This window comes from Pantherophis guttatus, chromosome 1 (assembly GCF_059756535.1).
Source record: "Pantherophis guttatus breed Tessera chromosome 1, ASM5975653v1, whole genome shotgun sequence".
Taxonomy (NCBI): Eukaryota; Metazoa; Chordata; class Lepidosauria; order Squamata; family Colubridae; genus Pantherophis; species Pantherophis guttatus.
The window spans coordinates 120,195,109-120,219,111 of NC_142063.1; the positions used below are offsets into that span (position 1 = coordinate 120,195,109).

The window sequence follows — 24,003 nt, forward strand, 5'->3', positions numbered from 1 at the left end:
TTGGTCTGCCTTGTTCTTTAGCATTTGGACCCTGGCTTTTGCTTTCTTGAGGAAAAGAGGTTGGCTGCATTCCCATCTGATATCTTATGGCACCTGGTTTAAAAGCTCTTCATGGTTCAGTGGCTACAACTTCACTTCCTTGTTTTGTAACTCAGAACAGTGGTGCTCATAAAACCAAGTTATGCATATAGTATAAAGGTTTGGCAATATAAGAACATAGCTTTATAGGTTTAGAAATACATTCCTTTGACTTTGATTTCAATATGGATTCTGGATGCAAGTCTTTTTCAGAACTGCTTGGTCAGAACTGGAATATACAAGATGCTGGTATTGATCTTTAAAGCCCTACGTGATATGGGATCAGGTTATTTGAGGGAGTATCTCTTCCTAGTTACATCCACCCATCCCATCAGGGCCAGCAGAAGAGGCATGCTCGAGATCCTATCTTGAGAAGAAGTTCCACCTGGTGGGACCCAGGAGACATACTTTTTCTGTTCTAGCTCCTGCTCTCTGGAACATTATTTCTCTTTAGGTGAGGTTAGTTCCATCTCTGTTAGCCTTTCAGAAAGTCTTGAAAACATGGTTTGTCTGTCAGCCCTGGCATGACATGGTGAGCCTACAAAGTGGCCTACAAAGTGGCTAAATAAAGCTATTTTTAAAAAATATATAATTATATTGAAAGTTTAAGAAACGAAAATAATACAATCTAAAATAAAGAAAGAAGGAAGGAAGAAAAAGGAAGAAAGAAAAGAGAAGGCTAAAAAATAGAAGAAAAATAGAAACAATAGAAAAAGGATATTAAAAGGTCACTTCCAATCTTCTTTATGGCAGTTGTAAGTACAACTGTAGGTTTATCTTTCTCTCTAAAGTTACACAGTGCTTACTCATCTTTCTATGATCTATCCTATTTAATTGTCATAACCATAGATCAAATGTTAATTTTTTCTGTCTTGCACAAAAAGTCCATAAGGGGTTTCCAGTCAACAATAATCATAGATATTGGCTTTTCCCTAATCAGACAGGTCAATTTGGCCATTCCATCAAGTTCTATCATCTTCAACATTCCTCCTTTGTAGATGTTGCCAGATATTTCCCTCTCTGTCTGTGTACAATAATCTGGCTGAAGTAATCATTTTTTTAAAAAGTAAGTTCCATGACTTTTTCCCCCAATCGTTTATTCATCAGTTCTGAAGAAAAAAAATATGGCCTCAGTTCTATATTAATTTTTTAAATCCTCTGAATCAGTGTATGCATTTGAATGCAAAATCTTCTAGCTGTTTTGCACATCCACCAAACCTCTCTTGTTCTTCAGACTTCCAACATAGACGCGAAATACCTTTATACATTCCAGATAATTTTTTTGATGTCATATACCAATGGTACATCATTTTATAAAATTTTCTTTATGATTGTAACATAGTGTAAATTTCAGTCCGTTGAAACATAAATTTTCCTATTGTTCCAACTGCACATTATAAGCAAAAAATTAGTCCACTTTATCATATATTTTACTAGTTCTTTTCGAATTTCAATAAAAGTGTATACATTTTAGCAATCACATGTTCATTATTTGTACTCAATTCTGTTTCAAAAGCACTATTGTAAATTCTTTTGTCTACTTTGAATCTTTCTGATAACTAAATCGAAAAACCATTTATAGCTATCTCTCTCTACCTTCAGATGTTCTCTTGATTTCATTTTGTCTTCCCCTTCATGCAATTCTAGTATCTCATAGTACGTTAATGATTTCTGTGTGTGCCTATTATTTCTCCTCTATAAAATGCTTTTTTTGTGCTGGGAACTACAAAGGTATTTTCAGTCACAACCTGGATTTATATCTATTCTATATTCTCAAGATGACATGTCTAGCATAATGATTTTTAAAATCTACATTAACCGTGACTAAAACTAAAGAGAACATGTTTCATTTTTGTAGCTGAAATGAGACTTGAAACTTTCTAAAGATGAACAGATTTATAACAATTCATGGATTAGAACAGTAGTCCCCAACTTTTGCTGCTTGGCGGCAGAGGGAACGGGCCGTGCGAGTAGTGGGCCAGTGCGCACACAGCTCAACTTGTGCAAACTGAGCTGCATGTGCATTTGCATGTGTGCCAGCCTGTCACTCCCACAAGTTGAGCTGCGCACACATGTACACTGGCCTGCTGCTTGCATGGCCTGGTTGCAAATAGGCCATGGCCCAGTAGTGGGCCACGACCTGGGGGTTTGGGACCTCTGGATCAGAGGTCATAGCACAACACATGCAAAACATACCACAGCAATTCTATTTATATTATATGTAGATGCACGCACAGAGTATTCACAGACTGAACAATAAATCCATTTGGCTAATTTTTCTGGTTCATTTGATTTAGTGTTTCCTTTTTTAATGTAGAGATGCTCAGAAACAAAAAAAAAGCCAACTCTTGATATATTACAAATAATGAAAAAAGTGGGACCATTGTTACATTTTTCTAAAAAAAATTTTTTTCCCCATTTTGTGACAGTCCTTTAGTACAATATTCCAATCAGCCATAGACATTTCTTACTATCTGAATATTTGTTAAATTAACCAACAGTTCCCTCTGCTGGTTAGAAGGTGCTTTATAATTGACTCAGGCAGTTCTGATGAGAAAGAATTGCCTTGGATGTCTTTCTATAATTTCTCTGTTCCTAGCTCTGTTACTGCTTCATACCCATGTGCTGAAAGGACAACAATTCTGACAAACAATTGTAATCCTAAAATGTCACAGGACGAAGTACAGTGCAAAGTGAAAACTTCAACATGTTCCACAATTTGTCGCCATGTTTTCTATGAATGCTGGCCTAGAATCTATAAATAATATAATCTATCAATAATAATTATAATACATATGAAATAATTTAAGCTTCAGATTGGTATGCCTTTTGGGGAAGGCCCCCCCCCCCCCCCGGAAGAATGAAATATTTTGGGAAATATTAAAAAAGGCAGAATATTATATTTCCCTAAAGGAGAAATGGAGAAACATGTTTTAGAGGCATAAAGCAGCCCCCTGTCTTTTTTAATAGCCCACAGCAGTTGCCAGCGCTTAAGGAGATGAAGTGCTTATTGAAAGAAGAAGCCAACTATCTAAATTCATAAGCAAAGCAATATTGCAGGCAGAAATCCATTCAAGACAGAATATTTTGAAACTCCTTGCAGCAGTTTGACAGCTAACAAAAGCAAAATGGTAGGATTAGTACAGCAACCCCTCACCCAAGATCCAGCACAGGACAAAAGCCATTAACCACAATAGGAATTGCCCAACACCCTTTCAGAACACAAGGCCCTTCATTGCACAACCCACCCCCCAGCAGCATCTCAGGACCTGTATAAAAAATCCTGGCACTCATCTAGCTAGTTGTTCAGTTGACCCAGAACTGCTGATGGTTCTGTTCATCATTAAACTTTACTTCCAGTCAGTTTCCATGTTGTTTCCAGTGTCTTTCTCCCAGCTTGAACCAGATGGATTTTCCTTCTAACACCTTTGAGCTGGAAAGGCATTTCCTTCAACAAAGTTATTCAGAGAAAGATGCAACAAAAGATACAGCAGTTTCATACTGTTTAGGACCACTGTACTTGACTTCCGTTGTCCTACTATTGAGGCTTACTTGGCAGCTTTCATTCTTTTCGTGTATGTGATGTTATAGCTGAGGGAAGTCCTCCTTTTGAACTTGGATCTGAAACTTCCATTTTTCCATGATTATAATATCAGATTCTCACTCAAATTCTGTGGCTAGATGAAGGATTTAGGCAGAAGACCTTATATAACCATTGGATTTCATTTATCACAATCTTATGTTTTGATAATTATTGGCAGAGCCTAGAATTGGGCCTGAATGGGACCACTGTGCTGGTGTTGGCCAGTAGAAGATGTAGGCGATGAAAATATCCTGTGCCTCCTAACAGCAGATAGTGGTACAGCTAATGTGGGTAAATTCAGAATCTGGAATGATCTGGACTGAATGGTCGTATGTTTTCCACAATACTTAATCATACCGCCCAGAGTCTCCGGAGAAGGGTGGCATATAAAGTGAACTAATAAATAATAAATAATACATTTGTCTCTTATTCCTCTCTGCCATTCCATGAACTTCAACTGTGTTTCCATTCCTTATCTTTTAGAGTAAACCACAGAAACTGTTTGCCAGTCTGGGAAGGGAAATGTTCTAAAGTACTGTTTGTTCCAGAAAAGGTTTAACATAACAACAGAGCTGGAAAGGATCTTGGAGGTCTTCTATCTAGTCCAACCCCCTGCCCAAGCAATAGATCCTATTCCAGTGATGGCTAATCATTTTGCCATCACGTGCCAAAAGTGGGGGGAGCATGGGGGTGGTTGCGGGTGAGCATGCCCACACCCATAATTCAATGCCCCCCGCGCCATGCCCCCCATGTATGTCCGCGCGACCCCTCCAAACTCCCCCTTTTGCCACGCAATGGCAAAAAGGTTACCTGTGGGCCCAGTAGGCCTGTTTTTCGCCTTCCTCAGGCTCCAGAGACTTTCTTGGAGCCTGGGGAGGGCAAAAACAGCCTCCCCCCCCCAGAGGCCCTCCGGAGACTGGAAACAGCACGTTTCCCAACTTCCGGTGGGCCCAAAAGGCCCGAAAATCAGCTGGCCAGTACACATGTAGCATGCTGGAGCTGAGCTAGGGCAATTCTCACGTGTCCACAGATATGACTCCGTGTGCCACCTGTGGCATGCATGCCATAAGTTCTCCATCACGGTCCTATACCATTTCAGATAAATAGCTGTCCAATCTCTTCTTTGAAAACTTCCAGTGACAGAGCACCCACAACTTCTGAAGGCAAGCTGTTCCACTGATTAATTGTTCTTACTGTCAGGAATTTTCTCCTTAGTTCTAGGTTGGATCTTTCTTTGACACGTTTCCATAAGGAGAGAGTTTTGAATCAAATAAATGTTAAATGCAGTTGTCCACTGCTGAAAAAATTGTCACAGTGTTACCGAGTGTTTGTTAGTCAAGCATTTAGCAAACTCCTAGAGGGTGGCCTTGAGACAAACTGCAACCACAGATCAAGTGAAACCACATTTTACAAAGCAAAGCGATTTTTGTGTACCGGTCAGAAAGTGATTTTCCAGCTCTAAAAATACATGGAAAAATAATCATTTACAAATGAGAAGTCACTTCTCTGAAGAGATTGTCATGTCAAGAAATTCATTTTCTTAGTAGTACAACTTATCTTATCTCAAGATAAGTTGATTCATGACACCCAAATGCTCTTGATAAACAGGCCTTGGTTGAAGAAATGTTTTCCTGTCCCTTGTTCTCAATATCTATTAATCAGATAGATGCTGCCCCAGAAATACAGATTTCATCTCACTGATTGATTATATATGAGTTTCTTCCTGAATGAGCATGCAAGACCATTTGGGGGACTGATTACACTCACAAGACTTTACATCAGTGGTGAAATCCAATTTTTTTTACTACCGGTTCTGTGGGCGTGGCTTGGTGGTCGTGGTGTGGCTTGGTGGTCGTGGCAGGGGAAGGATATTGCAAAACCTCCATTCCCACCCCATTCTGGAGCTAGCCAGAGGTGGTATTTGCTGGTTCTCCGAACTACTCAAAATTTCCACTACCAGTTCTCTAGAACCTGTCAGAACCTGCTTGATTTCATCCCTGCTTTACATACTCAGTAGGCGAACAACCACTTCTGAAAGGATTGTGTATGTGTGGTGACCACCATTTTCTCAAAGAATCACATGTATCTTATGAGCCAGGACAGCTATGAATAGGAAAACTGCTGACTGGATATTTACCCCTATATCTGTCTACACACCTTTATTCTGTCTTAATGTTGCTACCTTTAATGCTGTTCCTCTCATTATTATTGCTTATTTCATTCATTCGTTTAGATGATTTTCTACTGGAATGCTTTTAAATGAATTGCTTATAATGCTATTAAATAAAAGATATTGCACAATTCTATGCTTCTATACTATGGAAAGGGTGGGTGCGTTTGTGTAAAAAGAAAAAAAACAGTGATCAAGGCACAGGCAAATTAGAAATGGAAGAGAGCATGATTGCATTGTAAATTTCTCTAGAATAAGATATGAGTCTCACCAAAAACCCTTCTGTTTCTTTGTATGATTGTCTTTCATAGTTACAAGTTTATATTGCTGTTTATTGCCAAATTTCAGCTCTCCTTTTGTCATCTTCCCACCTAGAGATGTCAATGAAGCATTGAGGCTCAGAGGTGCCAGTTTGAATAAGAGCATATGAAAATCACAAAGCATATTGCTTACACTCTGTAATCCTTGAGCAAAAGAGTGATCACATTTTGCAGCATAATACCTGATATTTCATTCATACCAATAGTTTTCCTTTCTTTTCCTTTCTTTTCCTTTCTTTTCCTTTCTTTTCCTTTCCTTTCTTTTCCTTTCCTTTCCTTTCCTTTCCTTTCCTTTCCTTTCCTTTCCTTTCCTTCCCTTCCCTTCCCTGCCCTTCCCTTTCCCTTCCCTTCCCTTCTCTTCCCTTCCCTTCCCTCCCTTCCCTTCCTTTCTCTTCCCTTTTCTTCTACAGCAATCTTGCTAACCTAGTACTTGCATTGGTAGCTAGAAAATTTAGAGAGGTGCAGATCTCAGGAATCCACCTTGCAAAGATTAATCTACAAGCACTAGAGCAGCTGTGATGTCCACCTGCTAAACAGTGTGAACAACTTCCTGTTGCTTTATTCACCAGTTCTCTGAAGAAATACTTAGAAGGGTCTAATGTTCTTTTTTGAGTATTGTGGAGGGAAGTTTTGCAAGGGTCAGTTCCTCCTGGTAAGGTTGAATGTTCAGAATCAAAATTTGTGTACTGTTAAAAGGACTCTCCAGAGCAGGCAGGTAAGTAAGGAACACACTCTGGGTCATTTTACCTAACTGTGTAATGAAGAATAAGCAGGGAATTTGGGTGCTTAAGAGGGAAAATGAGTGTGAGTAGGAATTATTTGGTAAAATGTATTCTGTGGACAGACTTTTGAATGCTAAAGGTATTAAAGACTCAAGCTGTACTCTCTTTATACCTCCAAATGTAATTATTACAAAGCTAGAGCACCTTTCCCCACTCTAGCACCTTTCTGGTAAGATGGACTACAAGTCTCATCATCTGCAGCCAAAATACTTAGAGCACACGGGATTCTGGAAGACATTTGTTCAATGCATCTGGAGGATATCAAGTTGGGAAAGAAGATGAAACATTTTGATGAAAAGATGGTTAATGGACATGGAGACTATTGCTGCAATAGTAATTAATTGCAATTAATCTGTAATTAAGTGCTAAATATTTCATAAGATGGGATTCCCTTCACCTGATTAAGCATTTTGTTTGCACGATCAGTTTTACCAATGGAGTAATTGAAGCAGCAGCAGGGGTGAGAATTGATGGAAAAAGAGACAGGGAAAAGCTACTAGGCTTGTAATGATATATGCATGTTTTTCTGTTGAGCTTTTTTAAAATCCTTCATTGCATTGAGAAGGAAAGCTGTTGTTTTCATCTAGTTGGGGATAGTTGGTCCCTGGGAGTATTTTAGAGCCACCAGATTGAAGAAAACCTTTGGCTGATCTTTTGGAAGCCTTGATCTACAAATCCTATGATTTCCAGAGACTGGTCATATTGTCTGGTTCCAATATCTGGTTGGAGAATATTTAAACAATTTTTATGTACTATCTTCTGGATTGTTTATGTTCTCAATTTATCAAATATACCCAGAAGATGGTAGTTATAATCTGGACCTTAGAACATACCATGCTGAGGAAGACAAGTTGCCTGAGAGCTCGCATCAAGGAGCTGGGATGGGAGCCACAGAGATAACAAGTTATGCATGAAGCCAAAATCTAGGATCCTTATCTCAATCCTTCCCAAAGATATGAAGCATCAAGGATACAGCTAATGCAAGCAAGGCAAGGAAAGACATGGGATTCAAGACAATCACATTATAAATTTAAAACCAGAACTTGGTAAGATTTCTTTACAGGATAGGAAAAGACTTTGCATGATGATGTAGCAATAAATGGCAACCGTGAATTCTTCCAGATGAGGGTAGTTCCAGAACAAGCTTCTTTGGTGAAAATGCTTTGTCACCTTTGTTCTTGCCACTTTTTCCCCCTAGTCTATTAAGTAGACTAGCTGCAATGTCTTTTAATTGTTGATGCTTGTGTATGTGGAATCAAGCATCCTTAAGTATATAGAGAATATCTCTGTAGAATTAACCTTTACTTTAGATTAAAAATAAGGATCTCCAAGAATAAGCCCTTGATTATTTCCATTATGAGGGGTCCTTGGCGCTCTCTGAGCTTGATTATTTTCTTGCATTCATTATGGATGATGCTATCTGGCTTGCACAATGAAACATCTGCAAGAAAACAACCAAGGTCACAGCACCAAGGACCCTTCATTTCAACCCTGACCTACCAATATTCTCATCAGTATTTCCATTATTTCATTAATGCTGAAAAAAAACCAATATTGAACACTAAATTTGCAAAACAATAGGAACATCCCCATGGAATGGGAAGTTTAAAAAATCACTTCAATCCATTTTAAAAGAGAATTTCCTCACTTGAAAGTAGCTACTCTTAGTTGTAGGATTTCTTCAGATCTCATAGTAAGATAGCTGAACCGCTTGATTGTGGTTCGTCTTCTTTTGCTTTTTGGCATAAGGAAATAATCCAATAGTTCTGGAAGTCACCAAGATAGCGTACAAAGCTGTTCAGTTTTTTTCCATCATATGATACACAACAGTTGTAATTATATACAGAAGATGTTCTGAAGTGCCATTGAATATTTGCCTAGTAATGTCTTTATACAGAGATTCCCAAGCCACCCTTGGCTGCTCAAGAGCTCTGTAAATTCTGTTCTGCCTTTTTTTGTATGAATGATTGAGAGAGAGATTGTAAATCAAGCACTTCTCCTGCCTAGGTCTTCAAGAATATAAGCAATGCACTAACATTGTTATTTTTATTTTTTACTGTTATTTAGCAATAAAAAATTAACATTGTTATGTTAATTTTGTTATACACAAAAACAACCGCAATCAAAAGGAGAAGCTCATTAAAATTAGAAAATATACAGGTTCAAAGAAGAACAATACTGATGTATTGCAAAACCATCAGAAAAAAAGAGATTTCTGGATTGCACGAAAGTATATTTCTCCTTTTCTTTCTTGCTGTGAAGTTAGAAAATCCAAGTTTATGTTTTCATAACTAAGAATAAAGATTGCTGGGGCACACAGTCACATCATGACTTGTTAATCAGTAGCTGTTTTCCTGTATTGTGAATTGATTTACCAGATATATAGTGCTCAACTCAAACAATGTGGCTTTGAGTGATATACAACAAGAAAAAACTAGCCAAAAACTAAAACACCACATAACATTGAAACATACAGTATATAAATATAAAATATAAAGGATTGTTAGGACATTTCCATTCTTAAACTGTATGGGGAAAAAACTTGCTGGATGCTTTTGTTGGAAATGCTATCATATAGTTTAGATTTCCTTGCAGGCCTTTGGTGTCTTATGAAATATCTCAAATGGCCATGGGCTCATCAATTGTCAAACTCCCACTTCATGACTGTTAACTAGGCAAAATAGGGCAAAATAGGGCAATAGTTTTTGAACCGAGGTACCTCAGATGTGCTGATTTATAGAATATATCCAAAATCCAAGACCCATGACTCCTGAGGATGTGAAATTTGGGGATGTTGTGGCTTCTTCAGTGCTATTGGATGTTGCTACACTGCTGTGCTGCTATTGTGGCAATACGATCTTCATTTTCAATACTCTGTGACAGTTTCCTAGCCAATCTCTCAATCCCTCACTCCCTCTCCTACCCAGCAGCAGCCACTTCCCAGTAGGCTATGTGTCTACAGGGAAGGGAAGGGGAAGGGAAGGGAAGGATGGAACCTCAGGGTACTTTACCCAACCCATGTACCCCAACCCTCTCACCTATGCATTCCCCTAACCTGTGCTGCCCCTGTGTATTCCCCTCCCCCACTGCCTCTCCTGGTTTCCCCAATCCATGCAGCACCTCTTGTGCATGCCTACACACCCTCCCTGACTCTTTCCATTCCCCTAAGTGCCTTCCCTAACTAATGCAATGCCTCTTGCCTGCCCCCATGCATCAATTGCCTACAAATCTAGTTATAATAATTACATAAGCAATAAATGTCATAGTCAGATGAAATAAAAGACTAGAAAAAAGGGAAAAAAACACACATCCAAACTAACGACTATGATTTATAATTGTTATATGTCAGAACAAAGATAAAATTGACAGCCCTTTTCTTTTATTTATTTTTTTTTGTAAATATTTTTCCCCCCCAAACATAAACATAAAATATAACTTTTAAGAACAAAGTCTCGATCCGGTCATAAATGGTTACCACGCTTACATTCCTTTAACAAGCTCCATTCAATTTCCCATTACATCTTTTGCGGATAGAAATTCAAAACATAAAAAAAACAAATGTTAACATAAAGTCTAGCATCTCCACCTAAACAAATCCAGCTGGGTCTTGGCCATGTAGAAGTCATCCTTCCAGTGGTGGGATTCAGCCAGTTCGCACCACTTCAGTTAGAAAACCGGTTGTTAAATTATTTGAATCCCACTACTGCATCCTTCACACACCTGCATTCCTCCTGCACATATTTATGCTGGATGCCTAGGTGCTACAGTGGCTTGGCGTCATTAGCAGGAAGAGGGTTTGCCAGTGGCATTCATGAGATGAGCATTCTGCAATTTAACAACTGTATGGAACTGTGTATGCCCAGTGCCATGTTCAAAGTCTATTAGCTTATCTTTCTTTTGAACAGTTTTGATTTCTGTTGGATGCCTTAAAGAATCACTTTATGATCAGGAAGTTGCCTTTTGCCTAGAAAAAACTTACTGACCTGTCTTTGCTTCATGTTCTACACAGGCCTACAGCAAGAGATCCAAGATGGGAGACAACAGATTCGATTGGGACGAGATTATGCTGTCAGGCATTCTAGATAACTATAGTGATTACTTGAATGATACTTTAGATTTCCTAGGTCCATTTACAGAACCTTGCAAATCACATCAAACAACACATACAATGAAATATATTGTAGCATTTATATATTTTCTGGTCTGCATTTTGAGCCTGCTGGGCAACTCCTTGGTGATTCTGGTGGTGAGCTACAGCAAAGGAAACCATTCTGTTACTGATGTTTATCTCCTGAACCTGGCTATTGCCGACCTTCTCTTTGCAGTCACCTTGCCCATCTGGGCTATATATCGAGCTCATGAGTGGATCTTTGGCACTTTCATGTGCAAAATCGCCTCAGTCCTGAAGGAAGTCAACTTCTACAGTGGTGTCCTCCTATTGGCCTTTATCAGTTTTGATCGTTATTTGGCAATAGTTTATGCTACTCGGGCCGCCACTCAAAAGAGGCACTGGGTCAAATTTGTCTGCATTGGCATCTGGCTCTTTGCCTTCCTCTTCTCGCTTCCTGTGATCCGCTTCCGGGAAGCTTTTACAGTCTCAAATCCCCATCACACAGTTTGTTATGAGAATATTGGTGGGAATCAAACAACTAAATGGAGGGTAGTATTGAGAATTTTACCTCAGGTGTTTGGTTTTCTCCTCCCCTTGACTATCATGATCATTTGCTATGGAATAACAGTGCACAGACTCTATCAGACGAAGAACAAGCAAAAGAAGAAGGCAATGAAAGTAATCTTGGCCGTCGTGCTGGTCTTTGTGCTCTGTTGGCTGCCCTACAACATCGCCCTGCTTTTTGATACTTTGTTGAGGATTCGCTACATTAACGACACCTGCTCAGTTCGAGAAAGAATTGACGATGCTTTGTCAGGGACTGAGATTTTGGGAGTTGCTCACAGCTGTATCAACCCCATCATATATGCCTTTATAGGACAGAAATTCCGGAACAACTTCCTCAAGATCTTGGTCTCACAAGGTATGATCAGCAAAGAGATCCTGATACGATATAGGAGGGGATCCAGCTTTTCAACTTCCTCTGGTAATACTTCAACTACCCTGTAATAAACTTGCCTGCCAGAAGAAAAGGCAACTGAAAAAATTCTTTGTCTGGACAATGTGGCATCTTCCATAGAGATACATTAAAAACTGTAGAGATCACTCTTTGCTTTGATTTGGGAATGCTAATTAACGTCATTTTTAAAAGCTCTGTTTATTTTTCTGAAAAGACATGTCTCCAAGTTTTGTGACTGGTCTCTTGATTTCCTTCCTTTCCATAATTTTTATCACTTTTTTAATTTTAATATGGTGATTTAGGACATTGTATTGTCCTAAATCCTAAGCAATGTATTAAGAACTGTAGATACTTTGATATAAAAGCTTGGCTTTTGGATCGCAGCTGAACAGACTTTGCATATAATCAAACATTTAGTTTTGACTTCATCTCCATTAAGGATTTGTCTGTTAAACAGAGATTTTACTGCAAATGGACCCATTTATATAAAATTATTACACAAATGACCTAACTTTAGTTACATGACATGCATTAGGTTTTAACAGAAATTTGGATTTAATGGTCCCACCCTCACCCACATACTGAGAAAGAGGGAGGGAAGGGTTTCTCCCCCCCCCATAAATAAGCTTTAATTGACCACAAGTGCAATTGCAGGGACAAATTGGCTGAATATTGGAATATCTGTTAAATCAACCAGTAGTTCCCTCTGCTGATAGAAGGTGCTTTGTAAATGACTCAGGCAGTTCTGATAGGAAAGAATTGCCTTGGGCATCTTTCTATAGTCTCTCTATTTGTATCAATTCTAACAAATGATTTTAATCCTAACATGTCATTGACAAAGTGCAGTAATTCAGACTTCAACTTATTCCATAATTTGTTCCATATTTTCTATGAATGCTTCCATAGACTCCATAAATAATAATTATAATACATCCAAAATAATTTAAGCTGTAAATTGGCATATGTCTGAGTCAGAAAGATATTTTCCTCGAGAAACTATTCAGAGAAAAATCAACAAAAGATGCAGTGTGTTTCATTCTCCTGTCATGGAGCTACATGGCAGCTCTTCATTCTTTCATATATATGATTTTGCAGCTAAGAGAAGTCCTTTTGAACTTTGATCTGTACCAGAGATGCTGTCCTCTCAAGATCCATCTTTTCATAATTAGTATCCCAGAAGGATTACTTTAATTCTGTGAGATTGCTTAAATGGGGGAATTTAAACAGAAGACCTTATATAACTATTGGATTTTTCACACTCTTGTGTTTTGTTGATTAATGGCAGAGCCTAGCATTTGGCTAAATGAGGCTACCACTGTTGGTGTTGTCATAGAAGATGTAGACCACTGAAATATCCTGTGCCTCTTACTGCATGAAGAGTGGAAATTTGCCTAATTTTTATTAGCTTATTAATAAGTAATTAGAAGCTTTTTGTAAGCTATGAATTAACTTTAGACAGAGCTATTAGTTGCTCTTTGCCTACTAGGGGACACTTTTTAACACCTGTCAGAAAGAGCTAGAAGGGTCTACCAAAAACACTCCATAGGCTGATCACAAATGTCTATTGTATAGGCTAACAGGTTGTAGATTTGTCACTCAACTAAGGCATTTTGCAAGCAAATCCATTACTGGATCCAAGGAAGGTGACATTTAGCTTAAGCAATGGTTAGAGGTGTCCGGACAAGAATCCCTGGAAGTGCAAAGTTTATCTTTAGCATAATAAAAAACATACTGAGGGGTACTTAATGTATATGATAATGAAGTAAGATTAACTAATTAATAGAGTACTATGGGATGACTTTGCTTTGTGCACATGCGTGACTGTCAAGTAACTTTGTAACCAATTGGCAATTCTCTTACTTTCGTTTCCAGTGGTAAATTATATAAAAATAACTAAGCCTGATTTCTGATGTGCTCCTTGGGTGTGAAACTCAGAAGTGTCTTCTTCTGCTTTTGAACAGAAATAAAAGAGTTTTGTCTTTCCTTGATCTTGTGTGGACATTGGCTTCTTCACACTGGGTGCTTGTATCTAGCCAGCCTTCTGGCCAACACTGTAGCAATATAGCAGATAGAGGTACAGCTAATGTAGGTAACTTCAGAATTTGGGCTGAATGGTCTTATGTACACCACAATACATAACCACACATGTCTCTCTTATTCCTCTCTGCCATTCCATGCACTTCAATTGCTTCCCTGTTCCTGATCTTTTAGAGTAAATGAGAGAAACTCTCTGCTAGTCTGGGGAGGGAAATATTCTAAACACTTTCTGTTGCGCAATTTAAATTCACTCCAGTGATAGGACTCTAAGGAACACTGCTCTTATGCTAAGCACCTTACTTGAAAGCATGCACTGTTTATTCCAGAAAAGGTTAAGCAATCTAAAACATTTAAATAAAAGAAAGCCTCTCCAACCAGGCACACTGATTATAAGATGTTTTGAAAATTAAGATTTTTAAAAACAATAACAAGAAAATATTCTGTTAAGACAGTCTAAAGTGCTGTCACCAAACATATTTGACCTACCACATTCACCTGCTGCTGTTTAGATGGTTGCTTGGTGCCTATTGAGCTGTAGGCTGGAACACAGAAGTCAAGATACGGGTTTTGTTTCAATAAGTATACAGTATTCCTTTTCCCGCTCTATACAGCTACATCTCGACTCAATTTCCAGACACTAAACTTCTTCTAAATTTCTGGAGCTGAAGGTCAAATGTTGGTTATGAGCTACAATACATGCTAGGAGTTATAGCTAGAATCATAAGAGAGCAATCAGTTTTTTTCTAAAAAGTCCCTACAGATATTCAAATAAAGCAATAGGAATGACAAAAGAGGTCTGAGCAAGACAAAGGAGAGAGTTTTGAATCAAATATTAAATGCCTGTGCTGAATTGTTGTCCACTGTTGAAACTGTTATCACAGTATTACTGAGTATTTGCTGCTCAAGCATTTAGCAAGCTTCTGGTGTGTGATGTTGAGACAACCTGAAACCACAGATCAAATGAAACCACGTTTTACAAAGCAAAATGATTTTTGTGCACCAGTCAGAAAGTGATTTTCTAGCTCTAAAAAAATACATGGAAAAAAGGTTTTACAAATGAGAAGTCACTTCCAAAGATATTGTCATGTGCTACTAATATATTGCCAGTTAAAACTTTTTATTAGTTTATCAAAGTATAAAATAGAAAGAAAAAAACGCATGGAAAAGTAAGACGAGAGGAAGGAGAAAAGAGGGTGTATAGTGTAATGGGAGGGGGGAAAAAAGGAAAAAGGCACCAACTTCTGACTCTCTTTGGCACAGTTAAAGGTAGTGGTGGGTTGCTCCCTGTTTGGCCCGGTTCGGGCGAGCCAGTAGTGGTGATGATGTGATGTCAGCAAACTGGTTCTCTATGACTGCGAGTTGCCCACTCCCGCCTTATACCTACCTTTATTTGTCATTTTTTAGCCTAGCTGTTAGGCATGGCAGAGTGGATTGCTGTGCCTCAGCTGGGCAGAAATTTAATGTGCTTGCGCGGAGCGCAAGTTTGGCATGCGTGCGAGTGAAGTGAGCATGCGCACGGCGATCACGCGCAAAGCGCGTGCGCGAAGAGAACCAGTGGTAACACTGGTTGGAACCCACCACTGGTCAAAGGTAACAACATTACAACTACAACTTTTTGCTTTTACACATCAGTATGTACAAGCCATTTCTCTAACAATAAGCCTGTCTAGTTTACAAAGACACAATCAAAGTTTCATTTTTTTTCCTCATTGCAAACACAAAATCTGAAAGCAATTTCAAACTAGAGACAAAATTAAATAGAATCTCTTATTTGGATAAAGGAAACATTTTAACCATCTCAGCTTCCCTTGCTATAGGGAATAATATATAATCCATTCTCATATTTTCAAATCTAGTCCATAATATTTTACTGACTTTAAGATATTGTTCAGCATTACTTAAAAAAACCAGCATACCTGCATATACATACATACTCATTTTATACATACAAAACTAACTTAAAGCTTTCTAACAATATATATATATATCTTTTTTAAAAAGTTCATCCTAATTAATTAAACCATATTTAAGTCACTCCTTCCAGCTGCTACCATAATAAATTCAACCTTCTCAAAATAAGTTTGGTGAGTGGCCTTCTATTCAGCGGTGGATTTCACATTATGTTACTATTGGTTTACCATGTGCACGCACGCACAATTCAGTTTGCGTGCATGCCTGCCTTCCACGCATGCGTCTGGCCTTCCGCGCATGTGCTTTACTTGCACGTGCCTTCCGTGCATGCACCCGGCCTCAAAAACATGCCTAAATAGGGTGCCATAGAGCTGGTGGCGGGCCCATGTGCAATTTCTGCTACCAGTTCGGGCAAACCAGTCTGAACCAGCTGAATACCACCTCTGCCCACCTGTGATTTCCGCTACCAGTTCGGGTGAATGGGTTCGAACTGTCTGAATACCACCTCTGCTTCTATTCTAGCATTCATGCCACCCAAATGCTCGTGATAAACAGGACTTGGTGGAAGAAATGTTTACCTCTCCCATGTTCTCGCTATCAATTAATCAGATGGATACTGCCCCAGAAACATAGATTTCATCTCAGTGATTGATCATGCATGAGATTTTTTCCCAAATGAACATCTCCAGGAGCATACAAGGCCTCACAAGACTTCATATACACAGTATGTAAACAACCATTTCCAAGAGGATTGTGTATGTGCTTTCCCCAAAGGATCACACTTTCCCCAAAGGATCAGATGTATCTTATGAGTCAGGGTAGCTGTAAATAGGCGAAGTACTGTTTGGGCATCTGCCCACCCCATCTCTATCTTTACATCTTTATACTATCTCAATATTGCTGCCTTTAATGCTGTTCCTCTAAATATTACTGCTTATTTCATTATTGTGCTAAAGTACCTGTTCTAGTGATCTTCTACTGTAATGCTTCTAAATAAATTTCTTATAATGCTATTAGCTAAAAGCACAATTGTACAATTCTATGCTTTCCTCCCTAACAGGATAGGGTAGGTGTGTGTGTTAAAAAAAAAACAGTGATAAGAGCAAAGAGGGGTTACAAATGGAAAACAGCATTATTGCATTGTAAATTTCTCTATGAATAAAACAGGAAAGTTGCAAAATAAGAGGCTCATCTAAAAGCCCTTCTATTTCTTTGTATGATTGTCTTTCATAGTTACAAGTTTATATTGCTGTTTATTGCCAAATTTCAGCTCTCCTTTTCTCATCTTCCCACCTAGAGATGTCAATGAAGCATTGAGATTCAGAGATGCCAGTTTGAATAAGAGCATAGGAAAGTTACAAAGCATATAGTTTATACTCTGTAATTCTTGAGCAAATGGGTCATCGCATTTTGCAGCATAATACCTGATGTTTCATTCATACCAATAGTTTTTTTCCCTTTCCTTTCCTTTCCTTTCCTTTCCTTTCCTTTCCTTTCCTTTCCTTTCCTTTCCTTTCCTTTCCTTTCCTTTCCTTTCCTTTCCTTTCCTTTTCCTTTTCCTTTTCCTTCCCTTCCCTTCCCTTCCCTTCCCTTCCCTTCCCTTTTCCTGCCTTCCTGCTTTCCTGCCTTCCGTTTGTTCTCTCTCTCTCTCTCTCTCTCTCTCTCTCTCTCTCTCTCTCTCTCTCTCTCTCTCTCTCTCTCTCTTTCTCTTTCTTTCTCTCTCTCTCTCTTTCTTTCTTTCCCCCAGCTCTGCAGCAGTCTTCCCAACCTGGTGCTTGCATGGCTACCTAGGAAATTCAGAGAGGTGCAAATCTCAAAGGTCCACCTTGCAAATTCTACAGGCACTAGAACAGTTGAGATGTCCACTTGCTAAACTGTGTGAGCAATTTCCTGTTGCTTTATTCACAAGTTCTCTGAGGAAGTACTTAGAAGGATCTGATGTTCTTTTCTGGCTACTGTGGAGAAAGGTTTTACAATGGTCAGTTCCTCCTGGTAAGGTTGAACCTTCAGACTCAAATTTGTGTATTGGTAAAAGGACTTTCCAGAGAAGGCAGGTAAGTAAAGAACATGCTCTTACTCATTTTACATAAAAGTGGAATGAATAAGCAGGAAGTTGGAGAGCCTAAGAGTGGAATGGAGGGTGAGCAGGAATTATTTAGTAAAATGAATTCTGTGGACAGAGTTTTGGATGCTAAGGCTATTAAAACTCAAGCTGTACTCCCTTTATGCCTCAAAATGCAATTATTACAAACCTAGAATACTTTTTCCCAATCTAGTGCCCTCCAGGTGAGTTGGACTACAGTTCTCTTCATCTGCAGTCAAAATATTTATGGGATTCTGGAAAACATTTATTCAATGCATCTGGAGGTTATCAGGCTGGGAAAGGCTATCGTAGAAGATGAGACATTTTGATGAAAAGATGGTTAGTGGACATAGACATCTGCTGTTTATATGTAATTAAAATATTTCATGTTGGGAGCCCTTCACTTGATTATGCATTTTGCAACCTGGAATATGCCAGGTTGAGGAAGAAAGGCTGTTTGAGAATTCTGAATAATATCTGTTGCTGGATGAATGCAACTCCCTTCATAATATAATATTGAGGAGTTGAGGTGGGGGCCATAGAGATACCAAGGTTATGCAAAATGTAGGTCCCTTTCTCTTATCTCCAATCCTTCCCAAGAATATAAAGCATCAAGGATGCTGCTAATGCAAAGAAGACAAGGAAAGCCATGGGATGCAAAACAATCACATCTTAAATTAAACAGAATCAGAATTTCTTTACAGAATAGGAAAAGACTTTGCAGTTCTATGTAATGACAATGATGAATTTTTCCTAATGAAGGTAGTTGCAGAACAAACTTCTTTGGTGAAAATGCCTTGTCACCTTTGTTCTCATTCTAGTCTATTAAGTAGGAAAAGAGTTGCACAATGTCTTTTAATTGTTGGCACTTGTATATCTGGAATCAAGCATCCTTAAGTACACAAAGAGTGCCTTTGCAGAATCATCCCCTATCTTAAGTTAAAAATAAGGATCTATCCAGAATAAGTGCTTGAATGTTTCCATTATGAGGAGTCCTTGGTGCTCTCCTCACTTCATTGTTTTCCTGCAGATGTTTCATTACTAATGATGTTAGTTACCTGGTTTGGATAATGAAATATGTATCCACAAGAAAACAACCAAGATCAGAGAGCACCAAGGACCCTTCATTTCAATGCTGAACTGCCAATATTCTCCTTTATTAGTATTTCCATTATTTCATTAATGCAGAAAAGAAATATTGAACACTAAATTTGCAAAACAATAGGAACAGCTCCATGGAACGTAAAGTTTTCAAAATAACCTCAATTCATTTTAAAAGAGAATTTACCTCAAAGTAGCTACTCTTAGCTGTAGGTTTTCTTCAGATCTCATAGTAAGATAGCTGAACCACTGATTGTGGTTCGTCTTCTTTTGCTTTTTAGCATAAGGAAAATAAGGATAATCCAATAGTTCTGGAAGTCATCAAAGTGGTGTACAGAGTATTCAGTACTTTTCATTATGTGACACACAGCATTTGCAATTATATACAGAAGATATTCTGAAGTGGCCTTCAATATTTGCCAAGTAATTTCCTTATACAGAGATTCCCAAACTACCTTTAATAGTGGTGTAAATTCTGATTTGCATTTTTTGTAGGAATGATTTAGAGCCCAGGTGTGAAACTCACCACATCACGTTGCCATCATATGACGTTTCATGATGTTTTTTCCCCTCACAGAGCTCGGGTGGGCATGGCCTGCATGTGATGCACCCGGGCCACCAATTTGACATCCCTGATTTAGAGAGATTATAAATCAAGCACTTTCACTGCCTAGGTCTTCAAGAATATGAGTAATGAATTAAAATTGTTATACACAACCCCGCCCAATAAAAGTCAATTAAAATTAGAAAATATACAGGTTCAAAGAATGATAGTCATTTAGTACAAAAAGATAAGAAAAAGGAGATTTCTGGATTGTATTAAAGTATATTTCTCCTTTTGTTTCTTTCTGTGAAGTTAGAAAAATCCCAAATTTGTGTTTTCATAATTAAGAATAAAAATTGATGTGGCATACAATCACTAGTTGTTAATCAGTAGCTGTTTTCATGTACTATTTATTTATTTATGAGTTCTATGATGCTGCCCAACTCAAACAATGTGTCTTTGGGTGGTATACAACAAGAAAAAACTAGCCATAAATTAAAAATATAAATAAAACCACATAATATAAAAATATACACTATATACAGTAAATATAAGGTATAAAATATAAAGTCCTTTCCCTGATCAATGCAGCACCTTTTGCATGCCCCCAAGCATTCTCTATGAATTTATTCATAAGCATATAATGAATATAATGAAAACTTCATACACAGAGGAAATGAGAGAAAAAAGACACACCCAAACTAATAACTATGCTTTGTAATTGTTACATTCTTTATATGTCAGAACAAACAAGAACAAAACTTGACAGTCCTTCTGCCTCTGATCATGTATGTATGTTTCAATACTTACACGTCATTAAAAATCCCTAATATCTGTCACATTGAAATGAAGAATAGTTTTACTTTGATGTTAAAAGCATTTATTTGTGGATTCCAATAATTCTGACCATTTTCCGTTGAGGTCCTTGCACCACTCTAAACAGATCTATGGGAGCTCATGTTGTTTTCTTTGTTCAGCTGCTGAGCAGATTTATTTTGAAATCAGCCACAGGGTATCCAAAATTGGAGTTGGGTGGGGGGAAATAAAGGAATATATATATATATATATATATATATATATATATATATATATATATATATATATATATATATATATATATATATATATATATATATTTAGAGTGATCTTTTATTTTGTTCATACAAGGACAGAAGGAATCTAGAAAAGCTGCAGTGTTTCTCTCCTTCTCCTGTTTATGATGCTATAAAGCAGCTCAGCCTTCTATAGTCATCTGTGTGTTTAGCTGGGTCTTGGCCGTGTAGAAGTCATCCTTCACACACGTGCATTCCTCCTGCACATATTTATGCTGGATGCCTAGGTGCCACAGAGGCTTAGCATCATTAACAGAGAGGCAGGGTTTCCCAGTGGCATTCATGAGATGAGCAGTCTTCAATTTAACAACTGAATGGAACTGTGTATGCCCAGTGCCATGTTCAAAGTCTATTAGCTTAACTTTCTTTTGAACAGTTTTGATCTCTGTTGGATGCCTTAAAGAATCACTTTATGATCAGGAGGTTGCCTTTTGCTTAGAAAAAGTTATTGATCTGCCTTTGCTTCATGTTCTACACAGGTCTACAGCAAGAGATCCAAGATGGAAGGATACGAAGCCAACTGGGAGGATTGGATGTTTTCAGGAAGCCCAGATAACTATAGTGATTTCCAAAATGGTACTTTAGATTTCCTAGGTAAACTTACAGAACCTTGCAAAGAACATCAAACAACAGATACAATAAAATATATTGTAGCTGTTATCTATTTGCTGGTTTGCATTTTGAGCCTGCTGGGCAACTCCTTGGTGATTCTGGTGGTGAGCTACAGCAAAGAAACCCATTCTGTTACTGATGTTTATCTCCTGAACCTGGCTATTGCCGACCTTCTCTTTGCAGTCACCTTGCCCATCTGGGCTGTGTATCGAGCTCATGAGTGGATCTTTGGCACTTTCATGTGCAAAATCGCCTCAGTCCTGAAGGAAGTCAACTTCTACAGTGGTGTCCTCCTATTGGCCTTTATCAGTTTTGATCGTTATTTGGCAATAGTTTATGCTACTCGGGCCGCTACTCAGAAGAGGCACTGGGTCAAATTTGTCTGCATCGGCATCTGGCTCTTTGCCTTCCTCTTCTCACTTCCTGTGATCCGCTTCCGGGAAGCTTTTAAACTCTCAAATGTCTCTAACAGGGTTTGTTATGAGAACATTGGTGGGAATCAAACAGCTGAATGGAGGGTAATATTGAGAATTTTACCTCAGGTGTTTGGTTTTCTCCTCCCCTTGACTATCATGATCATTTGCTATGGAATAACAGTGCACAGACTCCACCAGATGAAGAACAAGCAAAAGAAGAAGGCAATGAAAGTAATCTTGGCCGTCGTGCTGGTCTTTGTGATCTGTTGGCTGCCCTACAACATCGCCCTGCTTTTTGATACTTTGTTGAGACTTTGCTACATTAACGACACCTGCTCAGTTCGAGAAAGAATTGATGATGCTTTGTCAGGTACTGAGATTTTGGGAGTTGCTCACAGCTGTATCAATCCCATCATATACGCTTTTATAGGACAGAAATTCCGGAACAATTTCCTCAAGATCTTGTTCTCACGAGGTATGATCAGCAAAGAGATCCTGATTCGATATAGGAAGGGATCCACCTATTCAAGTTCCTCTGGTAACACTTCAACTACCCTGTAATAAACTTGCCTGCCAGAAGAAAAGGCGACTGAAAAAATTCTCTGCCTGGGTGACCTGGCATCTTCTGTGGGGATACATCAACAACTGTAGAGATCACTCTTTGCTTTGCACTGGGAATGCTATTAATGTCATTTTTAAAAGCTCTGCTTATTTCTCTGAAAAGACATTTCTCCAAGTTGTGTGACTGGTCTCTTGATTTCCTTCCTTCCCATAATTTTTATCACTTTTCTTATATTAATATAATATCTTTTTCATTCAAAAAAAGAGTAAGAAAGCCAGAGTCATAGTCAAGCTATCCGCCATCCAAACAATCTAAATAAAATATATCACATTCTGGACATCTGAAAATATTATTCTCTTAAGATCAGGCTATTGCCCCTTTTCAAATTAAGTCTACCAGTTTGTATCTATGGAATGTTTTTATAAATGGAACACAAAATCTGTTTTTTTCTACAGCCCATCTGTCCAAAATCAAAATCTAGCAGGCATTTAGGTAGATGAAGCCACATTTTCACTTGAGCTTTACTAAACATAAACATTAGAGAGAAGTTGAAGTAGCAAAAATGTTGATCCCCTCCCCCTTTTTTTCTCCTTCTGTCTTTTTTATATTGTATACTTGGTACGCTTGTGCATCTGAATAAAAATAATTTTGCCTGTGCACTTATGACTAGATCAATGCAGTTTTTTTTTTAAATTATACAAAGACTTTCTATCCTAATCTGGAGGGGGAAAAGGGTTATATGTCCAATGGAGGGATGGGGGGCATTAATTCAGCACTGCTATCTCCCAATTAATCAATATGAAAGTCCTGTTGAGCCACATATCTATTGGGTAATGAGGGATAGTTGTGGTCCTAGCATGAGCTCTCTATACTGAATAGTTATATTTGTTGGTGGTGATGTTAGGGAGAAAGTTTCTCTCCTTTCCTTCTCAGGTGTCATTGGTATGTAGATATTTCAAATTTGAAAAACTGGCAGACATTAAGTATACTTTGATTTTCCATTTTTTTTTGCTAACCTTGTCTAGGCAAAATATGTCTTATCAGATAACATGCTACATTAATCAAGATTCTTTCCTTATCTATTTTATATCTCTTATATTTTCTGGGTATAAAGCACACAGTGAATTGTTTCTGAAAAACACACAGTTGAATGGAATCAAAAGAATATTACATTTATATGAGATATTCTATGTATCCTAAATATGTTATAACAACTTGCTCATTTGGAAGAATGCCCCAGAGGGAAAGCTTCAGATAGTATACACTTTCTATTGAGAGCATTTAAAATTAGGTAGAACCTGGTGCTTGGCATGTAGAAAACAGACACATTTCACAGTAGCACAGACTGTACAATTTTATGCTTTGCTCCTCTGTCTCGTCCCATTTTTCCAATAAATGCAGTTCAGTTATGAAATATGTCAGGTTAGGTGGAAAACCCAGACACATAACTACAAGCCAATGTCTGGCTCAACAGTAGTACTTTTCATTCTGGAGCCTCCCAGAGTTGGTTGAAAGATGGGTGGCTATATAAATCAGGGGTCCCCAACCTCCGGGCCATGGGTCATTGCTGGGCCATGGCCTATTCGGAACCGGGCCCTGCGAGTAGCAGACTTGGGTGCAAGA

At 38.3% G+C, this 24,003-nt stretch overlaps 2 protein-coding genes across 2 annotated transcripts; both read left to right on the plus strand.

Annotated features, from left to right (window-relative positions):
* Positions 1 to 10,959: 10,959 nt before the first annotated feature.
* On the plus strand, positions 10,960 to 13,988 carry LOC117660367 (C-X-C chemokine receptor type 2-like). The gene has a single exon (XM_034408408.3). It carries the CDS (start codon positions 10,964 to 10,966, stop codon positions 12,050 to 12,052), a length of 1,089 nt encoding a protein of 362 aa, XP_034264299.2. The 5' UTR covers positions 10,960 to 10,963; the 3' UTR covers positions 12,053 to 13,988.
* A 3,967-nt stretch (positions 13,989 to 17,955) lies between these two features.
* LOC117674584 (C-X-C chemokine receptor type 2-like) lies at positions 17,956 to 23,051 on the plus strand. The gene is made up of 2 exons (XM_060687261.2): positions 17,956 to 18,004; positions 21,270 to 23,051. Exon 2 carries the CDS (start codon positions 21,291 to 21,293, stop codon positions 22,377 to 22,379), a length of 1,089 nt encoding a protein of 362 aa, XP_060543244.2. The 5' UTR covers positions 17,956 to 18,004; positions 21,270 to 21,290; the 3' UTR covers positions 22,380 to 23,051.
* The last annotated feature ends 952 nt before the right edge of the window (positions 23,052 to 24,003 follow it).